This window comes from Bos indicus x Bos taurus, chromosome 2 (genome assembly GCF_003369695.1).
Source record: "Bos indicus x Bos taurus breed Angus x Brahman F1 hybrid chromosome 2, Bos_hybrid_MaternalHap_v2.0, whole genome shotgun sequence".
NCBI lineage: Eukaryota > Metazoa > Chordata > Mammalia > Artiodactyla > Bovidae > Bos > Bos indicus x Bos taurus.
Window position 1 is genome coordinate 62163173 of NC_040077.1, and position 24014 is coordinate 62187186.

Genomic DNA, 24014 nt, shown 5'->3' on the forward strand with positions numbered 1-24014 from the left:
GGATTGCAGAAAGTTGGGCACAAACGAGCGACTGAACAACAACAAATGAGGGAAAGGTGGGAATCAAAGAGCCGTTCACTTAACCTTTTAAGATTCTCTCCAGCTGAAATACATTTGTAAGTTTTAAGGTCAAGCAAACCCAGGTTCAGGCACTTACTACCTATAAGACTGGGCAAATAACGTAAGCCCCCTTAACATCAATTTCTTAATTATTAAAATTTGATTTGTAATACCTCTTACCACATAGGACTGTGGCAAAGATTAAGTTCCTATGCACATTTGCAGAGTGGTTAACAGAATGTCTTGGCATGTAGTAGGTGATCCATTATGGTAGTAGCAATTATAATGGATGCTTTATATAATGAAAACTGTAACATGTTACTCACATGTGAGTATTACGTTTTTTCCTTTTTGGTTAACCATTAAGAAGTTTCAGTGCATGCCAAAATCTGAAACTGAAAAACCACAAAGACTTTGCTGCATCAAGTTAAATTTCAGAAACTGTAGGAGACAAGCCTTATCAGGTTGCTAGGTAAAGTTTCCTTCCAAGTTATTTTTGGCTCCTTCTCCCTGGAGAAACTTTTTAAATAAGTTATTTGTTAAAGTGAAGTGTGAAGCCAGGATGCTAATGATGTAAAGTACCCAGGGGAGACACACTTTTATTAGATTTTTCACTGGTTCACGAAGCAGAAAAGATTTTGTTTCTTCAGTATTAAGAGCTATTTTGCTGCACGTCGAAAGGCAAGGGTTTTTCCATGCAAGTGTATTCCCTCTCTGGCATACCTTGCAGTTATTTCAAGGTGTTACCAATAATGGCCACAGGGAGAATTTTGACGCATAGGCAATTTAAGAGATTAGAGGCCTGGAAAAATCACCCTTGGCTTAGTCCTCAGAGGAATGCAGGGGCATCACAGTTTAATTAGGTCTTAGCAAGAGAGCAAACATTGTGAGAGGAACAACAGCAGTGGGACTGCACCATTCTCATCTGCCTTGATGGCCTCTGTGCAGAGAGAATCAGGAATTTTCTGTGATATAGCTCTGAGACCAATTGCAGTAGAAGGTACAGCAGGAAGAGGAAGACACAGTATGAGAACAGGAAACTCTTAGAAATTCTCTAAATCAAAACTATCAGAATTATCAAAATTATCAGTATTCATTCATTCATTCAGCAAAATTTATCAAGTATCTACTGTCATGGCAGTGAAGTGGAAAAAAGTGAGTGTTAGTTGCTTAGTTGTGTCCAACTCTTTGCAACCCCATAGACTGTGGCCCACAAGGCTCCTCTTGTCTATGGAATTTTCCAGGCAAGAATACTGGAGTGGGTTGCCATTCCCTTCTCCAGGGGATCCTCCAGATCCAGGGACCAAATCCTTGTCTCCTGGACGGAGACAGGTTCTGTATCATTGCAGAGGGACTCTTTACTGCTGAAACCACCAGGGAAGCATGGCATGTCATAGTCAACCATAGGGAGGGGTTCAAAGAATAATCCCTGCCCTCAAGGTGTCCACAGCCTGAGATAAGTCAGAAAGAACTATAATATGATTTATAAAGGGAAGCACAATGGTTATTGAACTTCTTAAAGCTCTTTGTAAAATCAGTGGTGTGAAAACAATCAAGTAACCTTTCTGAACACACGGGCAATATCATGTATCCTAAATAAGCAGTCCACTGTTTCTTGGACTAGAAAGAGTTATAGCCACCAAGGCAGGAAGCTCTAGAGAATTTCAAGAGAAGTAATGCAAACTTCCTTAACTCATCATTCATTCACTCCTTTGTTCATTCAACAAACACCTGTTAAAAGCAGCTTCTATGTGCCTGACCCTGTTCTAGAAAATGAGAAACAAAAACTTAAAAACACGACGCCTGCCCTCGGGAAGTTTCAAGTATAATTGAAGTCCCTCTAGGTGATAATGCTAAGTCAAGAACAGCTAGTTCTAATTCCCAAGTTTGTAACTTAACTTCTTGTCTGGTATTAGATCCAGAAAAGACAGTTTTTACTGGCAGGTTGACTTAGTTTGCCCACGTTTACATGTTTCTATTTAAATTATTCTATTGTTAATGTATTTTTGAACTCAGAATGTGAAAACAAAAGAGTTAAAAAGAGTCATAAGAATTATGTACAAGTTTACAGAATGAGAATATTCTAGCTGTGTGGGGTGGTGTGTGTGGACAATTAATTACCATATTTTACATAGACATATTCTTATTTAATCTCTGATTTTCCTTGTTATGAGGAAAGATATGAATATGGATATGAACAATTCTAGCTACAAGTGATGAATAAATGCAAAATTTTAGTATAATCCTGACTTTTTGTATCATATTGTATGGCATGTATCATATTGTAAGACCTGCTAACTACGTTTACATTAATATCTCCAGATATGTAACTATCTGCTCCTCAGAGCCCTTTCAGCATCCACTTCAGTCTAATTTCTAATTAGACTAGATGGACTAATTTCAGTCTCAACTGCTTCTGCTATTTTGCTATAGTGAATCTTACATCTTCCATTTATCTCTGCTCTTTGCTTTTGCCTACCTATATACTACAATACGGGCTTCCCTGTTGGCTCAGTGGTAAAGAATGTGCTTGCAATCTAGGAGACCTAGATTCAATCCCTGGGTCGAGACGATCCCCTGGAGGAGGGCACAGCAACCCACTCCAGTATTCATGTCTGGAAAATCCCAAATCCCAGGGACAGAAGAGCCTGGCAGTCTACAGTCCACAGGGTCCAAAGAGTCAGACACAACTAAAGTAACTGAGCACGTACTGCAATGTACTTCCAAATATGAAATACTTAAATCACTATTTATAACCAAAGCCAGAGCCTGGGAGTTGTTTAATTTGTCCATGCACTATAATAGAAATGTCTTCTCATTGTAAAAGTTTCAAATAATATGCATAAAACAAATGGCCTCCTTTACCGTCTTCTCTATTTCTATATTCCTAAGATGAGCTCCAAAAAATTGATGCTTTTGAACTGTGGTGTTGGAGAAGACTCTTGAGAGTCCCTTGAACTGCAAGGAGATCCATCCAGTCCATCCTAAAGGAGATCAGTCCTGGGTGTTCATTGGAAGGACTGATGTTGAAGCTGAAGCTCCAATACTTTGGCCACCTCATGCGAAGAGTTGATTCATTGGAAAAGACCCTGATGCTGGGAGGGATTGGAGGCAGGAGGAGAAGGGGATGACAGAGGATGAGATGGCTAGATGGCGTCACTTACCTGATGGACATGAGTTTGGGTAAACTCCAGGAGTTGGTGATGGACAGAGAGGTCTGGCATGCTGCAATTCATGGGGTTGCATGAACTGAACTGAACTGAAGATAAAATCACCAATACCATTGAGTGTAAATAATTTCAGACTCTTTCCTATCTTTTTACACAAACATTTATAGAGACACAATACAGAGTTTTAATTCTTTTAATTAATTTTTGCACAAATAAGTATGTCTATTCACACATACCCCAATGTTCATTGCAGCACCATTTACAATAGCCAAAACATGGAGGCAGGCTAGATGTCCATCAACAGCTGAGTGGATAAAGAAGATGTGGTACACATATGCAATGGAATACTACCCATCCATTAAAAGGAAAAAAAATAGAGTTAGTTGAAGTGATGTAGATGAACCTAGAGCCTGTCACACAGAAAGAAGTAAGTCAGAAATACAAAACAAACATCATATCTATGGAATGTAGAAAAATGGTACTGATGATCCTATTTTCAGGGCAGGAATAGAAGTGCAGATGTAGAGAACAGAATTATGGATGTTGGGAGGCGGTGGGAAAGTGGGATGAATTGAAAGAGTAGCCTTGAATAGCATTGACACATATACACTACTATGTGTAAAATAGACTGCTAGTGGGAACCTGCTGTAAAGCGGAGGGAGTTCTGCTCAGTGCTCTGTGATGATCTAGAGGGGTGGGATGGAGACGTGCAAGGGAGGCTCAAGAGGAAGAGGATATATGTACGTGTATAGCTGACTCATCATGTTATACAGCAGAAACTATTAATAAAGCTATTAATAAATAACATTCTTAGATGGGTGACAAGTGCATGGGTTCATGATACTATACTGTTTACTTTGCATGTTTGAAATTTTCCATGATAAATGTGTTCCCCTCAAAAATACTAGAGGAAAAACTTATTATGCCTACATTTTTGTGAACATGTGTGAAAATTATTCTAGGGTGGATATGGAGGAATGGAAATGCTGGGTTGAAGAGTATGTGCATTTTAAAGTATAACAGGTAGTACCAGATCACAATGTCCAAAATGAGCATTACTAATTTATACACCCACTAATAGTGTAAAAGAGTAGCCATTTCCCCACACATTTTATACTCTGAATCATTTAAGATTTTGCCAGTATGTTGAACAAAAAATGTTTTGATTTGCATCTCCCTGAGCCCTGGTGAGATTAAACAATTTTCCCTGTGTTAGTTGACCATTTATATTCCTCTCCTATGAAGAGTGATTTCAAATCTTTCACTTGTTTTTCTACGGAATTGCAAGAATCTGTGTTTTTTATAAAATCTGTCCAGATGAAGCTGACATTCAATCATATTTGGCTGCCAAGGCTTTATGGAACATCATTTTTGGCTCCATCTCATAGAGTCGGAGCTGTCCCTGCTCACATTCTCTTTCTGAGCAGCAAAACAGAACACCTAAGTCAATGAAACCAACAACTCCACCCCATATACCCTACTCAGCATCACAAAAAACCCTGGACTTGCTATCAAATTTCTCTAGACCAGTATGCCCCTTGGATCTCAATGTTTTCTTCCATCTCTTTTCTCTGTCCACCGAGATGCCCAATTTATCTTCCTGCCTTTCCTTCACCATCACCCTACAACCCTCCATTCACTCTACCACCTTCTAGGTGGAAAAGAAGAGATTTGGAAGAAAGTGTTCCTCAGAAAAGTATGTTCGTTCCTTAAAAGCAGCAGGTCCCTTCATGGTCTTCCTGAAAACACTGCCGCCTTTTTCTACCACTGCACTGCGGGGGACAAATGGGTCCTGCTTAATATGCAGAAGACGCAGCTCACAACCAATCCTCTGCTGCCTCAGCAGAAAAGCCCTTTTCAGAATTTTAAAATCCTTTAATCCTTTCCCACTCAATACAGCGGGGTTGCCCAGATATTCAAAAGTATTCATTAGTGTATTCTTATAGCTAAGATTGGATTCAAAACTTCAATTTTTGTCCTTTTCAAGCCCCTCCACTTACAGCATCTCATTTGCTACTATTGTTCACTGAAATCCTTTCTCCTCCTGTCTACCTAGCCCGAAAAATAATAAAAAATATAGCTCTACTGAGAACTTGAGCTTGTCCCATAGTAAGCAAAAGGCCACTACATGAGATTCTTCATTGTTTTTTCACTCTACTCTTGTGTACATTTAGTTCTAGAAATAGCCACCGAGAACCTTCTCTGCATAAATTATAAAGACACAATAGCAGAACAAAGATAATTAAAACTTGTTACTTGTCTTCTAGAAAATAGAATCTAATGGAGAGATTAAAAATAACTCTAAAACAAGTCAGACTCTGTCATAATAGAAGTATGAAATGACAGGAGAATAGAGTGGATTGAAGGGGTGCTTATTGGATCAGAGAGACTCACAGAGCCTGGGAACTATTAATACAAAGTCCCTGAGGACTATAGCTGAATGAGAGCTGGCTTTGGAACATGGTGACCACCAGTGAAGTGAAGTGAAAGTTGTTTGGTTGTGTCTGACTCTTTGCAACCCTATGGACGTCCGTGGAATTCTCTAGGCCAGAATACTGGAGTGCGTAGCCTTTCCCTTCTCCAGGGGATCACCAGAGGGAGGACTTTATCACTTCGTCATTTCTCATTTCTTGATTTTTCTCCTGTAATGAAATTACTTTGCTTATTTTCTGTTTTAGATTCTCAAACTTTTGGAATCAGAGGGGTTTTCTGAATTCATTTTACTCAACCCCTTCAGTTTATAAATAGGAAAATGGTCTTCCCTGGTGGTGGCTCAGACAGTAAAGAACCTGCCATATGGGAGACTTGGTATCGATCCCTGAGTTGGGAAGATTCCCTGGAGAAGGGTATGGTAACCCATTCCAGTATTATTGTCTGGAGAATTCCATGGACAGAGGAGCCTGACCGGCTGCAGTCCATGGGGCCACAAGGAGTCCGACACAACTGAATGGTTAAGCACAAGCCCAAGTCACATAGCTAGATTACACTGAAGATGAGAATTCAGTCTAGATACTCCTCTTCTAGGGCTCCTTGCTGCTGCTGCTGCTGCTGCTGCTAAGTCGCTTCAGGCGTGTCCAACTCTGTGCGACCCCATAGACGGCAGCCCACCAGGCTCCCCCGTCCCTGGGATTCTCCAGGCAAGAACACTGGAGAGGGTTGCCATTTCCTTCTCCAGTGCATGAAAGTGGAAAGTGAAAATTGAAACTGAAGTCACTCAGTCGTGTCCGACTCTTAGCGACCCCATGGACTGCAGCGTACCAGGCTCCTCCATCCATGGGATTTTCCAGGCAAGAATACTAGAGTGGGTTGCCATTGCCTTCTCCCCAGGGCTTCTTGCTCCTCTCCAAAATCTTTATTTATTATTTTAATTTTTCTGCTTTTTTGTCTCTTGAAATACCTGATATCTCCTATGGGGGGAACTCAAAGGCATGTTTCAAAGATAATTGCATCCAGTAGCTAAATGTGTATGTGTGTATCATATTGTCAAATCAGATGCATGCAGATCTAAAACATCATCCACTATCAAGCTTTCTGAATAATTTCAGGGGTATAATCAATCAACAGGAACAGGCAAAGCAGGGAGAAGTGTGAGATACAGAGAGAAGCTCCCTGGTCCTTTCTTCCCATGTAAGACATAAGCTCTCTGTAATGAAACATTTCCATTTTACAGACATATAGCTGAATGATTTTTGTAACATTTTTCAGGAAGCCATGCTCCTTAACTTCATAGATTTACCATAGACAATCCTTAAGTAGGGATATCCTACAACAAGCACATTCTATAAACAAGGATGTTCCTCCTAGCAAATAACCATGTATCTTCCAGGAGTTTCAGTTATTGTTGTGTTTACAATACTGAGTTATTCATCAATACTTTCTTTCTTTGTCTGAGAGTATCTTGACCTCTTCATCCCCAGTAATGGGAGAGGAACGGATGAGGGCCAGGTATATTAACTCCGTCCTGCCCAATATTTAAATATTCAATAAAAAGTAAATAGGTCTCATATGTGTACATCTTCCATAACACTACTAGATTCTCCATAGTGACGAAAAGAAAAGAAAAAAAAACTTGTAGTTTTTCCATGTTTAACTATGATCAGAGGTGGCCCGGTGTGGGTGCAGGGGTGGAGGTAGGAAATGGAAGTGTTACAAGTTTTTTTCTGAGCATCTTTAATCATAGCCTGTAAAAATGCTATTTCACATTGGTTTCTTGGGACTGAAGAAGAAATAGAGACCTCAGGCAAGCAGTCATTTCCCAAGGCCTTTTATTTTATTCTGCCTTGATTTTTACAAAAATGTACTCATAAGAATATCCTTCGACCAAGAATACTGTTAGAGTTTTATATTTTGCCTTCAAAGCTTCTACTCACAAGTAGGTACTTACAGTAAACTAAGCACCAATTGCTTTTATATTCACCTCTGACTTCCACTGCTGCACCTTACAATCTTTCCTCTGTACAACTATCAATATGATTAAAAAAGAATCAGACATTGTCACTCCCTTGAGGAAAGTGCTCTGATGGTTTTATACTGCACTTGGAATACGTCAAACTCCTTATGATGCCTATGAGGCCCTTCAAAATATGGCCCCTGCATACCTCTCCAATCTCAATTCTAATACCTTCACCATCTTCCTGTAACTTTGACAAGTAATGTTTATATATCCATTATGACCTTTGCCCCAGCTGTGCCCACTGCGTAGAATGTTCTGCCATCAACTATTCAAAGGACTGGCTGCTTCTTTTCATTCAAGTAGTAGATCAAATGTTTACCTAGAAGGGAGACTTTCCATGTGCATGCAATGGAATAAAACTCTTTCTGCCCACAACTGTCAATCTCTATCATTTTAATTTGCTTCATGGCATTTGTAACCACTTGATAGTACCTTGATTATTTATTCATTCAGTCTACAATCTTATTTCTCTGGTATTTCTACAGTAATGAGAATAAAGCTTTGCACAAAAAGAGACATTCAAGATATGATATTGAATGAATGAATGAGTGAGTGGGCCCTCTTTTTCCTTCAGGTATAACTTCAGGTAATTTAACCTTACACTTCTTATTTGCTGTCCATAGAAGAACTGGTCTAAATAGCATAGCCTACTATATTCCTGGAAAATCTAAAACATTCTTTGCTCTAATATCGTGACTCAGCTCCTCCAATTTGTCTTTATTGTTATTGTTTTAGGTTAGGTCAGCATCATTTTCTTGACTCTTTATAAAAATCTTCTCACTTTTATATCTGCCACTCTCCTTGAATTAATTTTCAATCCTGCTGTCGGAATTTTTCCAAACTATAGGCCTGACTGTGCCTCTCCATGAATAAAATCTTTTTTTTAAGTCTTTATTGAATTTGTTACAATATTGCTTCTGATTTATGTTTTGGTTTTTTGCCTTAAGGCATGTGGGATCTTAGCTCCCCAGTCAGGAATCAAACCTGCACCCTCTCCACTGGAAGGCAAAGTCTTAACTGCTGGACCACCAGGGAAGTTTCTGAATAAAATCTTTTAATCTCTCTCTCAATTCAGCTGGAAATAGTCTCACTTCCCCTTCTCCTCATTTATTCTGCATTCTAACTGCACACACATACATGAAACACAATTTTCCCAACATTTCATGCCTTTATCTTTCCTTTGGACATGCTGTTGTTTAGTCTATCTGCAATGTCCCTCTGTCTATGATTTATACCTGATGAATTATTTGTCCTTCAAGTTTCAGCTCAGATAAATATCTTTCTTTGAAATTCCCTATGCCCTTCTGTTAATCCTTAGTATATCAGAATGTGACTAGGTCTGGAGATTAATCCTTTGAAGAGGTGATTAAGTTAAAATGAGATTTAAAAAGCTGGCTTAAAACTCAACATTCAAAAAACTAAGATCATGGCATCTGGTCCCATCACTTCATGGCAAATAGATGGGGAAACAATGGAAACGGTGGGCTCCAAAATCACCGCAAATGGTGACTGTGATCATGAAGTTAAAAGATGCTTGTTCTTTGAAAGAAGAGCTATGACAAACCTAGGCAGCATATTAAAAAGCAGAGACATCACTTTGCTGACAAAGATCCGTATAGTTGAAGCTATAGCTTTCCCAGTAGTCATGTACAGATGTGAGAGTCGGATCATAAAGAAGGCTGAGCGCCGAAGAATTGCTGCCTTTGAACTGTGGTGTTGGAGAAGACTCTTTGGGAGTCCCTTGGACTGCAAAGAGATCAAACCAGTCAATCCAAAAGGAAATCAGTCCTGAATATTCATTGGAAGGACTGATTCTGAAGTTGAAGCTCTAATACTTTGGCCATCTGATGCGATGAGCTGACTCATTGGAAAAGACCCTGATGCTGGGAAAGATTGAAGGCAGGAGGAAAGGGGGATGACAAAGGAAGAGATGGTTGGATGACATCACTGACTCAGTGGACGTGAGTTTGAACAGGCTCTGGGAGATAGTGAAGGACAGGGAAGCCTGGCATGCTGCAGCCCATGAGGTTGCCAAGAGTTGGACATGACTGAGCAACTGAACAACAACAAAAAGGGCCCTAATCCAAGCACACTTATGAAAAGAGGAGATTAAGTAAGACACATGCAGAGACACCAGGGAGAAAAGACCATGTGAGGACACAGTGAGAATGATCCATCTGCTCACCAAGGAGAGAGGCCTCAGGAGATAAGAAGCCCACTGACACCTTGATCTTGAACTTCCAGCCTCCAAAACTGTGACAAATTAAATTACTGTTGTTTAAGACACCCAGACTATGACGTTTTGTTATGGAAGCCTTAGCAAACTAACATATCCCCCCAAATTAGACACTCCTCTCTCAAGTTTCCTTAGAGCCTTTTACACAGCTCCATGCTGGCCTTACCACCTAATATGGTCCTGGTTTTGCATGCTCATCCCATTACTGTTTCTGAAAAACTGGGTTTCTATTAAACAGAACAAAACATGATCTGAATGACTATTTCTGAAAATGAGATTGAAGAAGATGATTACTCTTTGGGGAATCAAGTGAAAGGTTCATGGATTGCAGACCAGTTTGAACCCAAGGGTAACCTACAGAAATGCTGAACATCAGAAACTACAGTACTTGAAACTTTCTCTTGACACAAAAGCTTAATAGAGTACTATTCCTCCTGTGAGTAGAAACAAAGGAGGATTGAGGAAGTAAAAACAGAGCAGCAACCTATATGTACTTGGATTCATGTCAAACTGGGTCAGGCTGAATTGGATGATGAAACAATATGCATAAACCTAGCAGTCTCCCAGTGGTTTTTACCCTGAAGTGTGTGTGTGAGTGAGTATGTGAGTATATGAGCGTGGTGTATATGTGTGTGTGTATTGCATGTTAGCTTAGTAAAAGTGGTGAATATTTCAACACTGTAGTCAGGCTATTCAGATTTAATCCCCAGCTCTACCTTTTATTAGCTTAAAATGTCTTAGCCTCAATATCCTCATCTGTAACATGGGAATGATGGTGATTATACAATCTATTACATAGAGTTGTTGTGAAGGTTAAATGACATCTTTAATGTAAAGGACAGGGACTTCGCTGGTGGTCCAGTAGTTAAGATTCTGTGCTTCCACTCTAGGGGTATGATTTCGATCCCTGGTTTGGGGAAATTCCACATGCCATGCAGTGCCGCAAAAGAAAAAGGGTTGCATCTCATGTGAAGGATGAGTCTAGTAAGCGTTTAATAAATGTTAGTTGTTGCTATGATAAAATACCTGAACTCTATTCAGTTGAGTATATATAGTGTGAAGTATATGGTTAGAAGAGAAACCCCTGCATGCTACTACTGTAGAAAGAATTTGGCAGCACACAGATGCCAGGTGATGTTATGCTGTGGATTGACCTGAGTCTACTTCCTCAAGAGTATGCTTTTATAGACCATAATTTTAAAGTCTCTTTCACCTGGGTTTATTACCACTTATGACTCAGACAAAAATGCAGTCTATTTATTGAAATTTTTGCTTGATAATAGCACAAGTCCAGACAAGAAATATATCCTCATATAAGAATTTCCATTTATTAGTGTTTTCTCGAGCATGATTCTAAGGATACAACCAGTTTGGGGATAATCTATGGGATCCTCCCCATAACCTATATTCAGATTTGGAAAGAGACCCATTTGGCACATTACAGTGATTATAAAGGTACAGCTTTCCTGGAAAAAATCTCAGTGGGTAAGGTAACAACGACATTTGTGCCAAACAGGCAAATGCATAGGAGTCTAAATCTTTCAAGCTTTTAAACAGAACTCTGAAGAATGTACAACACTTATTTCCCTTCTTGAATAAGACTGTCCCACTTTCAAGTCTCCAAGCTAAATGCACAGTGGATGGTTGCCCAGGTGACAGCTCGTAAACTAAGCAGTCTCTGCAGCTAACTGAAGAGTTTGTACACACAGAACCAGCTGTAATTATCTTTTTATTTTACAAGTACTTGGAGCTGTGAAACATTGGAAAATAATCAAAGAAAAAAATCTATATTTATGCTGCTTCTAAATGGATCCCTTGTTGAAGTGTGGGTTGACAGCTGTTCCAGGAATCAGTGCCTTGACGAATTAGGATGATGTTGACTGCTGTTTGTCTTGGTGTCTCAACTGTGTACCAACTTCCTCAGCAAAACATAGAACAGGTAAGCTGAATCTCCACTTTTCACCACATTTTATGTTGCAACTTTTTTTTCTCCCCAGAGATGTCCCAGTGGAGGAACATTAGGTAAACTGATAGAGGAAACTATCTCCTAATCTCAAATAATTATATCCTCAGAGTTCTTGGAATAAGCTATTTTTGACTTTTCGAGTATTGAGATAATCCCTTCTAATACTTTACAAAAATGACTCTAGACCATAGGCTAACTGCATAAGGACAAAAAGTATAAAAAAATACTTGTGTTCATTGAATTATACCCAGGAACAACCTTTTATTTTAGTTTAATCACCTGTACATCTGTTAATTTTATTTGGTGTAAACCTTCTTGAACTACTCAGTATTATATGTGTCCTCAATCGTATTTTCTCAACATGAAAAGGGATTCCCATTATTTTAAGTCTTAATTACATAAGATTCCAAATCAAATATATATTATAATAAAAAGATTTTGTTTTACAAGTAGGTTAACCATGCATATAATTAAAAAAAAAAAAACTGGGCTTCAACAGATGCTAAGCCAGAAATCCCTGTGGAATGAAATGTTATTGCTTAAAAATATCATCAGTCCTAACAATCCTAAAAGAAAAATTGAGAAAAGCTTTTTTATGAAAAAATTTAAGCTGTGACTGTACAGAGTGAAGATCAGAAGAGGAAATGGAACTCACTAATAAAAAGCCAAGTGGGTCTGTCCACGATAATTGAAAGAGCACTGCTATATGCTGATTCAATCATCATCTTCCTTCAGTCACAACTGAGAGTGAGATGGTAGATGGTCAAACTAAGACCACACTGCCCAGTATTATAGTGATTTGACTTGATAACTCTCAGATTGCAGTTGGCTTAAATCTTAATTTTATTTTTTATTTATGAGATAGATACTACTTTTGAAATACTCTTGCTTAAAGGTTATATTAAAGAGCTTAACTACAGTCCCATAACATACATTGTCATTTCATTGCTAGATGTGATAACCTGGGGGAAAAATACCTTTGAGGTTTTATTTCCACATTATGAGTTAGCTGGGGATATAAATATGTATTTCTTATCTAGTTGTTATTTGAATATCCAATTTCCAGCTTTATTGAAGGACAGGTTTTAATTAACTTTTGTTTTTGAACGCATTTCTTTTAACTGAAATGATACTGCAAATATTGTTTCAGTAGTAAGTATATAAATGCAACTTGCAAAGCAGTTTGCTGGGACAGACATACATATGGGTTTCAAATTTTTCTGTGGCCTGATTTTGAGAGTATCACTTGCTCGTCAGCTTTGTTTTAAAGTTCCAAGTACCCTGCTTATTCAATGTTAATGATTAGGATAATGATGCTTAAGTGACGGCAATCAACCAAATGCCTGCTTTATTTAGAAGAGCTGAAAGGAAACTGACAGGCACTGCTGGTGGGAGTGGAAATTGGCATAGCCACTGTGGAGAACAATCCAGTAGTATTAGTGAAATTAAATATACTCAAACCATTCACCTCAGAGGAACACAGGCGCAGTGCATGATAAGGCCTGAACAGGCTACTTATCACAGTGTTGCTCGTGGAGTGGGAAGTAGGAGGCCACTTAGATGTCCATCACCAAGGGAAGAGACACTGAATATGATCCTTACTATTCAGCCCTTAGAAACAACCAACCAGAGGTACACATAAGTATAAGGCTAAAGCTTAAGAACAACACGTCAAGTTAAAAAATAAGTAACAAGATCTTTAGTACATTATCATTTATGAAATTTAAAATATGCCCACACACATAACAGCACCGTTGGCCTTACAAAGATACATACATATCTGAGGATACCGCTTGGGCACATTAGACTGGGCTTCTGCGAGGCAGGTGGGGGTGCAGAATGGAGCAGAGATGAAGGTGGAAAAACATGAAACGAGAGAAGTCAGACATGGCCCAATACTGCTAATTAGGAATATGATTAACCCACATCCCTTTAAGATCCAGCAAGGAAATGAAAATAGGCCTATTTTACAAATGTCCCTTTATTATGCTAGTTGTGTTAAATGTTTTGGGCACTCCTGCTCTCATCTCTCCAGCATGAGATCCCTTTTTATTAATGCCTATGTCTAGTTTTTCTCATCTGTAAAATACAGGTAACAGTACTACTGTTCTGATGGTGGTGTTTGAAATGTAAAAATAAAATATATGCAAAGCATTTAGAAGAGAATATGGCATGTGGATCTTCCCTGTAGCTCATATGGTAAAGAACCTGCCTGCAATGCAGGAGACCCGAGTTCGATCCCTGGGTTGGTAAGATCCTCTGGAGAAGGGAATGGCAATCCACTCCAGTATTTTTGCCTGGATAATCCCATGGACAGAGGAGCCTGGTGGGCTACAGTTCGTGGGGTCTCAAAGAGCCGGACACAACTGAGCGACTAACACTACTACTACTATAGCATGTGGTAAGCATTCAATCAATGTTGGAGATTATTGCTGATATTATATTATCATTAGTATGTAACATCACTTTGAGAAAAAGTAGAGGAAAACTTGAGAAACTGCTTCTCTATTTCCATTTATTATTTATTAGAAACTTGGAGGAAAAGCTAGTATTTATCCTAAGAACTTTAAATCAAAAGGAATAAGTGGTAATGATAAATGTCAACTAGAAAGTAAAGTGAATTGCAAAGAAAATTGTGGATTGGATTCAAATTACTAGGTCAGTATTTCCAAAAGTTGCCTAATATTAGGAATCACCTGAAAGCTTGAGCAAAAAAGGTATGTACTAGAGACAGAAAAAAGATAAGTGGTTGCCAGGGATTAGGAAGGAGGGGAGCTTGAATAGGTGAGACAAAAAATAGTGAAACTACTGTATACTATAATGGTAGATGCGTGTCATTGTATATTTGTCCAAACTCCTAGAATGTGCCACACCAAGATTGAACCCTAATGTAAATTCTGGACTCTGGATAATAATGATACATCAATGCAGGTTCATCAAGTATAACAAAGGTGCTACTCTGGTGCTGAATGTTCATGGTGGGGAGGTGTGTGTGTGTGTGGTGAGTGGTGGAGGGTCAAGAAGACATATGGGGAACTCACTGTGGTTTCCACTTAATTTTGTTGTGAGCTTGAACTACTGTAAAATATAAAGTCTATTTTAAAATAAACTATTAAATTTTTTTAATTAAAAAAATGAAGAGAGTCCCCCACTTCATTCCAGACCTACCCAGGCAAAAGGAACCTAGGAACCTATTTATAACCAGTGGACAGCCTAATTCTTATATTCAAGCTAGTTTAGGAAAATGCACTAAGCTAAGGTCACATTTTTTTTTTTTAATCGAAGGAGACAAGACACTCTTCTACATGCTGTGCTGTCTCTGTTGCTGACCTCAGCACTTACCATTCTGTAAAAGCAAATGCCTGCCTCTCCCAACATCAGGTCTTCCCTGATTGCCCAATAATATCCTCTTGGACTCATGTTTCATTTTCTATGGCCAGTAAGTCACATTCCTGTTAAGTTTTACTTTCAAAATTTTGTTTCTTCCTTTCCATTCTTTGTCATAGGAATCTTACTAAAGTTACCATGTTCCTATACCACTACTGTGTGTAGAATAGCTAGCTAACAGGAAGTTGTTTGGGTAGCACAGTGGTAAAGAATCTGCTTGCTAATGAAGGAGATGCAAGAGACCTGGGTTCGATCCCTGGGTCCTGAAGATCCCCAGAAGGAGGAAATGGCAACCCACTCCACTATTCTTGCCTGGAAAATTCCATGCACAGAGGAGTCTGATGGGTTATAGTCCATAGGGTGGCAAAGAGTCAGACATGACTGAGCACAGTAGCAGCAGTAGGAAGCTGCTCACAGCGAGCTCAGCTTAGTACTTTGTAATGACCTAGATGGTGGGATGGGGGCTGGGAGGGAGGCTTAAGAGGGAAAGGATATATATATACATATATATATATATATATATATAGCCGATTCACTTTGTTGTATAGCAGAGACAAACACAACATTGTAAAGCAATTATAATTCCATTTTTTTTTTAAAGGACCATGTTCCTAAAAGGCACTACCCAAAATATTCCATGGGCTTCCCAACCTGTTGAGAAGTAAAAGAGTAAATTCCTACAGGACCATTTTCTCCTCATTGTTCCTAGGTATAGACTTTTGTTCATACTCTTTTCCTGGTCAAAACTACTCTTTCTCCTTTATTCTGGTTTTCCAGTTATTATTAATACCTTTCTTTTCACATCATATTCCAGCCCACATGGCCATTCCATTTCTCCATTATTTGTTGTTTGACACTTTTAAAATTTTTATCTGAACTATTTTATGCTATGTTCTATTGTGCAGGTCAGTAAAAGTTCTTGAAGGACGTATAGTATCCTCTTAAATAATGGATAAATTTCTCAAATTGAATTATTTCTGGGGTGAAGTACACAAACTTTTTGAGAAAGAAAGAAGGCTTCAGTAGTCTGGCCCATGAATACTGAAGGCAGTTAAATATTTAGGACATTGAAGACCAATTCTAGACATTTCCTTATTTATTTTTCTTAGCTTTTCACTATAAAGTTGTGCTATGAAATGCCTTTTGTTCTTTTTCTTTGTGCCAAATATCAGTGCATTGTAAGTAAATTGCCCACTCAATGAAATAGCCTGTGCTTACAGACAGTGACAATGGTATCAGAATTTGAAGCTGGAAAATAGAATCTGAAAAAAAGATTTTGTGCTATTTCCAACAGTAAGACACTCCACCAGGAGGTCGTTGGTGACTTCAGAAATGGCAATTTAAGAGATATTTCAATGATTTGGAAAACCGAGATAGGATATGTAAAATTAGGACTTTCCTGGAAAATCTAGAATGGTATTAACCATATTCTTTTATGACTCACACTGTGCTAGAATTATGGAGGACACACAAACCCAAGACATGTAGATCAGATCAGATCAGATCAGTCACTCAGTCGTGTCCGACTCTTTGTGACCCCATGAATTGCAGCACGCCAGGCCTCCCTGTCCATCACCAACTCCAGGAGTTCACACAGACTCACATCCATCGAGTCAGTGATGCCATCCAGCCATCTCATCTTCTGTCATCCCCTTCTCCTCCTGCCCCCAATCCCTCCCAGCATCAGAGTCTTTTCCAATGAGTTTACTCTTCGCATGAGGTGGCCAAAGTACTGGAGTTTCAGCTTTAGCATCATTCTTTCCCTGCTATTGAAGAGTTGGCAGTATTACTGGGAAGACAGGGGCTCTAATAAAGAAAGTAATTACAGGAGTTTTAATAAACAACACTAAAGAAAATAAAATTCTACAATAATTCTCACCAATTCGATGTGCCAATGCTTTGTATATAGTGTTTCAGATCCTCACCAACCATTTGAAGGGGGATTATCATTTCCATATTGGAAGATGAGAAAGGAAGTTCAGAAAAGTTGAGTGAGATGCCCAAAGTCACAATGTGGAGGTGGGATTTGAATCCAGGTTCTTTCACACCCCAAAGCCTGTACTCTTTCCATTCTGGTGTTGACCCATCCTTTCTTCTTCTATACCACAGCAGATCTGCAAAGTGACAGTGAAAGTATTATTGTTCCTAATTTAAAATATGTATGCAAAATTGTTTTTAAATGTATGCAAAGAACCAAGACTGACAGTTTTCCTCTTTTTCAAAATTGCCTTTAAATCTGTCATAATATTTCACACATCGTGTCTGACTCTTAGTGACCCCACGGACTGCAGCCTACCGGGCTCCAGCGTCCATGAGATTTTTCAGGCAAGAGTACTGGAGTGGGGTGCCATTGCCTTCTCCAAAAAAAAGGAACAGGTGACACTAAAGGTAGAATATGTTACATTTAAACCACCCACTACTTTGTTGGATCTCATTTAATTAGTTTCTTTCCTCTTGCAGGCAATTACATGGAACTACCATGATGAATAAAAATAAACTGATTCATGAATTTCTGGAAGTAGTTTCAAGAGGTGATGTGGAACTCATCTGTGACCATATTGCTAAAGTCCATTCCATCCTTGGAAACCTTGACTTTCAGCATCCAAAGACTGGGAATACACCTCTCATTACTGCAGCAGAAGAAAATCTAACAGAGGTAATATGTGGTGTCCAGGGGCCCTTGGATGGTCTTCTAAGTGAAGGATTCCAAGAATGAAATGGTTAGGAATAGCATAGTCACCTACCTCCAAAAAGGAATATTTGAGAGCACAAAGCAGGGGTGGGGGGTAGCAGCTGGAGAGAATACTGAGAAACCCTAAATGATCCAGACACCACCATCTTTATTCATTTTTTCACTCAGTCAACAGATACTCCCAAAATACCCAAGGCAATATACCAGACTTCATGATTCATACCATGGTGGGTGAACCAAATACAGGCGTCAGCCTTGAAGAGCAGCTTATGGTCTAGTGGGACCACATAACGGAGTCTGAATTTTTCCCTCCTTCCCCACAACCCACACCCAGCCCCATCAGTACTTGGAAATTTGTCCCCTGGTCCAAACAGGTGCGCAAAATCCTGAAAGTAGGGGAAGAGGAGTAAATAAATAATGAGACTTAAAGGGGCAGAAAATTGTCCTCCTTGTTGTTGTTATATGTCCAGCTTAGCAGGCCTGACACATCTAAGTAATGGATAAATTAATGAATAAATAATCCATTTGTGTCTTATTGATCATTTACAAAATTGTGTATGGGAACTTAAAAGATTCTTTTAAAGAATGCAAGGATTTCCCTGCCAGTCCAGTGGTTTAGGCCTCTGCATTCCCAACGCGAGGGGCAGAGATTCAATCTCTGGTTGGGGAACTAAGATCCCGCATGCCGTACAGCGAGGCCTAGAAAAAAAAAAGAATGCAAGTAAAAGTGACAGCAATATGGGCACTTGGAATTGGGGAGGGGCATCAAGGAGGAGACTTCAAGGGGAAGAGAAGAATGAGTGAAAAATTCAAGACAAATTTCACCCAACTGCATACCTCAGTGCCTCTACAAGTTCTTGGGGGGCTAAATGCAAATGGACTGTTAACTCTGGTTGGCCATCTTTGCTTCCACAATTACCCTCTTTCTTGACTTTATTCCTAGCTGTTTCTATCTTGACTCCTTTCTATTAACACTTTTATAACAAAGTATAAAATATAGCATATATGCTTTTTTAAAAATAATATTTATTTATTTATTTTTGGCTGTGCTGGGTCTTTGTTGCTGGCTTTTCTCTAGTTGCAGTGCAGGGGTTTCTCACAGTGGTTTTTCTTGTTCTGGAGCATGGACTCTAGGGTGTGCAGGCTTCAGTAGTTGGAATATGAGGACTCAGCATATATGCTTTTTTTTAAAAAAAGGAAAACCATAACAGTAGCACCATTGTATCTACCATCCAAAACAAAAAATTAAATCATTGCAGTGCCTCAAAAGCCCTCTAAATGCTCATCATGAATTGTGCCCCCACACTTCATAATCTTGAATTTGGGGTATACACAGATATTATACTAATTCCTCATATATTTAGAGGGGTGCTTCCCAGGTGGTGCTAGTGGTAAAGAACCCATCTGCCAATGCAGAAGACATAAATGACAAGAGTTCCATCCCTGGGTAGGGAAGATCCCCTGGAGGAGGGCATCACAACCCACTGTAGTATTCTTGCCTAAAGAATCCCCATGGACAGAGTAGCCTGGTGGGCTACAGTCCACAGCGTCACACGACTGAAGCGACTTAGCAGGCACGCATGCATACATCTAGAGATAGAAGCCTTAAAAATCACTGTACATTGAATGGCTCAAAGGACCAATCATGTTATATTTCCCTCTTCATTGTGAATCTTGCCCAAACCTCATTAGCTGAATTCAGAGGACTCAGTTCCCCCAAGGGACTGGGCAGGATGCTGACTTGGGAATCTGAATCCAAGTGAGCCATGAAAGTTTGAGTCTCTCACCTCCCCAAAGTCACCAAAATTTTCATGTGGGTGACTGCAAACTTCAATCCTCTTAAGATAGGGCAACTGAGGATGAGGTATAGGTGGAGGGAAGGATTCGGAACATGGTAAGAGAGAGTGGCTTTAGGCCAATAAAAAAGATGCATATACTTTTAGTTTCCAGAAACATGCTGCTCAGCCAAATGAACTCCCAGTGTTTTTTGTTCATACAAAGCCTTAGATCAGGTAGCAAGGTCATTATTATTGACACCATCTATTTGGAGATCCAACCAGTCCATTCTGAAGGAGATCAGCCCTGGGATTTCTTTGGAAGGAATGATGCTAAAGCTGAAACTCCAATACTTTGGCCACCTCATGCGAAGAGTTGACTCACTGGAAAAGACTCTGATGCTGGGAGGGATTGAGGGCAAGAGGAGAAGGGGACACCAGAGGATGAGATGGCTGGATGGCATCACTGACTCGATAGATGTGAGTCTGAGTGAACTCCGGGAGTTGGTGATGGACGGGGAGGCCTGGCGTGCTGCAATTCATGGGGTCGCAAAGAGTCGGACACGACTGAGCGACTGATCTGATCTGATCTGATCTGATTTCCCCTTCAGAGATCCCTTGTCTTCAAGGCCACAGCCATATTGCTTTGACTGGATCTGGGGTTTGTAGCCTTTGGTTGACTCAGGCTTAACTTTCACAGCAGGACCTTTTTTTTTTAAAAAAAAAAGGATTCTACCTTGATCTGAATAATTTGCTGACCCATTGTGATAATAGCATTTTGTAAATTTTCACCCAGTTTAACATAAAGGCCAGAGGAGTTTTCTGGGGCAGCAGGACTAATCACAAAGAATTTGTCTAGATTTCTTTGTATCTGTTTCTCTTTCTTTAGTGGGTGACTATCAGCATTGTAACCCATTGCAGGCCAGGAAGAACCTGAACTAGTGTTAATTCCTCATTTGTGATTTACCATAAATATTTGTCTGTCTCAAATCCCCTCAAAAGGGCTAGAGCTCCCTTTAAGTAGCTAAAACCCACTGGAAAAAATTCTGAGACTGTTTACCTGTCTTGTTCGTGGCTGGAGTCTCAGCACCAAAGTCAGGTCTTGACACACATGAGTCCCTTAATCCGTAACTATTGAATAAATTAACCCATTACCATTTTAAATAGAGTTTATTCTCTCCCTAAAAATACTTGTGGAAATACCTGAAACATTCAAGAATCTATAAGCCTGAATTTGGGGGTTCTATATTCTAAATTATAGATAACAGTAACAGGAAGACTTCAACATTTTATGTGGGTTTAACATAAAATATTCACAGACTTTTAGTTAAAAAAAAATAGTATCTCCAAACTATCCATATCTTGGAGATTTTTGTCTCTCAAATTTTAAAAAAGGCAAATGGCAGTTGTATGTGCCTTCTAAGTCACTACAGTCATGTCCAACTCTTTGCAACCCTATGGGCTGTAATCTGCCAGGCTCCCCTGTCCATTGGATTCTCCAGACAAAAATACTGGAGTGGGTTGTCATGTCCTCCTCCAGGGGATCTTCCTGACCTAGGATTGAACCTCCTATATTGGCAGTCAGGTTCTTTACCACTAGAGCCACCATTTTTATGCCTATCTTACTCTCATTTCTTATATCTTGAATCAGAGCTGTGTCCAACTAAGTAAGTTTTCTACCCAACTCTGAAGACATGATTGTAAGAATGCTGTGATTCTGCAGGTTGTTGGATTTCTTCTGGAAAAGGGAGCAGATATCACCCTGTGTAATTACAGCAATCAAACCGCAGTCCATGTGGCTAATTGTGATGTCCAAAGACAACTCTTGGCCATCAATGGAATCCAAGCTCCCCAAATGCAACTTCTGCAAAGCTCATGGCAAGGTGATCTTGAACAACTTCAACACTTGCTGGTCAGTTAATTCAGTGTTTGCTTCTGTCTTTGGGTGAGTGGGTGAGACTTGAAAAGAGAACAGACTACACATGACTCCTTCTAAAGAAAAATAAGTTCTTTTCAAATGCAGTCCCAGAAAGTTTCAGGCAGGACATATGAGACAGAAACAGGATTAAATGGGACACTTGGGGTGGAAAACAAGATAATAAAAGAACACAGCAGCACAGCCTATTTACACCTTCTTTCTAGCTGGATGGGAGAAGTCATGTAGCACCCCTGAGAAATGATGTCCTCCCAAAGATGCCCCTGGAGAACCACTGTCAACTTGCTCAGAGGTGTTCCCTTGACATCACTGCCATTTGTACAATTGCTGTTCAGATCCCTTCGGACCATCTGCAGTTATTATCTTTATCCTGAAAAGGGAATCAGAGAGACTATGCTTTGCATAATATTTAGCTGGAATGAAAGTGAAGAGAATACATTTTTCAAAATGCTGTCTTTTTAGGGTATTGATCTTCTTCTTATTCAGATTTTTCTGCCCATAGAGACTCTTTTCCAGAGTAACTTGCGAAACCACATGCATAAGCAAGGACATTCATTATTGGCGAACAGGCTCTTGGCATTTACCTTCTGAGGTACTGTCAGATCACATGACCTTCCATCTGAAAGAAAATCAATTGCTGCTAGGAAACAGCTTCTTCTATTCCCTTACAGTAGAGACACAAACAGATAAAGAAGAAGTGAAAGATATTCTGGTCACCTAGAGTTCAAGGAAATGGACAACAAAATCCAAAGGACTCTAAATTCTTCTATTGTGCTAAATGATAGTCTAAAATTGCCATATATCATAAAGTGAGGCTTAGAAATGTTTTTGGAAGACTTTGAATTTCATTTTAATGGCATTTTTTGGACAACTGTTGTTGTAATTCAATGTCTTTTTTTCATAACCATATTTTTCACTTCTAAAGATAAGCCTCCAAGTTTTAAAAACATATACCTGTAACTGGATCCAGAGCTTAATCAACAGATGTTCAATTAATGTGCTATTGCAAAACTATTCTCAGATCAAAACTTTTATGCTGGTTCTAACTAATAATAAACATTTATATAAGAGGTGGTGTCTTTTCAGAGACTGAAAAAAAAAATACTAACTAATTAATTCCCACAGCACCCCTCTGAGGTAATATCATTATCTCTAGTCTGTCCCTGGAGAAACTGAGGTAGATGCTGACTATATTGATGTGGCATAAAGTGAAATACAGATGGAAATTCGTGAATTACTTTGACCTGTAAAATAAACAATTCAGACAATTTGGCCTTCCAGTAGCTTCTCAGCTCTGAATTTTCCAGATTAAATTTTACTAAAACAACAAATAGCATCTATACATCCACCTCCATTTGATTGTATAAATCCTGTTCAATAAGTTACCTTGTAATTGTAAACCAGTCATTCACTCCACAGATGTTTTCTGAGCATGGTCAGACACTCTGCTCAGTGCTTTTCATTTCCTGTTTCCAATCATCCAAACAATCCTATAAGAAAGGACCTGAAGACCCTGAAGTTCAGGGAATAAGATTGCCAGATTTTGCAAATAAAAATACAGGACACTCATTAAAGTTGAATGACACTCATTGAATTTCAAGTAAATACCAACTATTTGGTATTTAACTAGCTGTCCCTTATTTCATCAGGGTGATTTTATCAACTTTTAACAGAATGTCCTTGATATAACCCTGTCAGGGAAGTTAAATAACCAATTTAAGGACCTCAAATTCAAACTCCAATCTGTCTGTCTCAGGTTTGTGTTATTTCAGTTCATCAGCTCCTCTCAAGATATTGAGGAACAGTATCTTGAAATTAAAATGAGAATTTGGCCAGGTGATGAAAATGTAAAGATTAGTATTAATGGGCATGCAGTAAAGACATAATAGAAATAAAGCTTCATGTTTTTAAAGGCATCTGAAGAGTTCCTGGATATAAATTTCCCAAACCAACATGGCTTGACCCCTCTGATGCTGGCTGTGAGAGATGTGGACCTGTTTGAAAGGCTTGATATGTTAACGCTCTATAGACCTGCGGAGGTTCTCTCTGAGCTTCTCAGGCATCATGCGTGAGTATCAGGTGGTTAGCCAGTACCCATGGAAGGGCGTCTCTGCCATTGTTACTTACAAAGTCATTTGCAAACCTAGATATATAGATTGTTTGTTTATACATGTATACTGTGGTGCTCACTCACATCTGACTGTTTGTGACTCCATGGACTATAGCCCACAAGATTCCTCTGTCCATGGGATTTTCCAGGAAAAAATACTGGAGTGGATTGCCATTTCCTACTCCAAGGGATCTTCCTGACCCAGGGATCAAATCCGTGTCTCTTGTAT

The 24014-nt window shown here is 39.3% G+C and overlaps 1 protein-coding gene across 2 annotated transcripts in view; it reads left to right on the top strand.

Annotated features, from left to right (window-relative positions):
- Positions 1-11594: 11594 nt before the first annotated feature.
- The window catches only part of MAP3K19 (mitogen-activated protein kinase kinase kinase 19), a 58551-nt gene continuing 46131 nt past the window's right edge, over positions 11595-24014 (top strand). For both annotated transcript variants that reach the window (XM_027561969.1, XM_027561972.1), the window contains exons 1-4: positions 11595-11858; positions 17733-17928; positions 21463-21651; positions 23589-23743. In XM_027561969.1, coding sequence (XP_027417770.1) covers positions 17752-17928; positions 21463-21651; positions 23589-23743 — 521 coding nt within the window. In that variant the 5' untranslated portion in view covers positions 11595-11858; positions 17733-17751. The remainder of the gene's footprint in view (positions 11859-17732; positions 17929-21462; positions 21652-23588; positions 23744-24014) is intronic.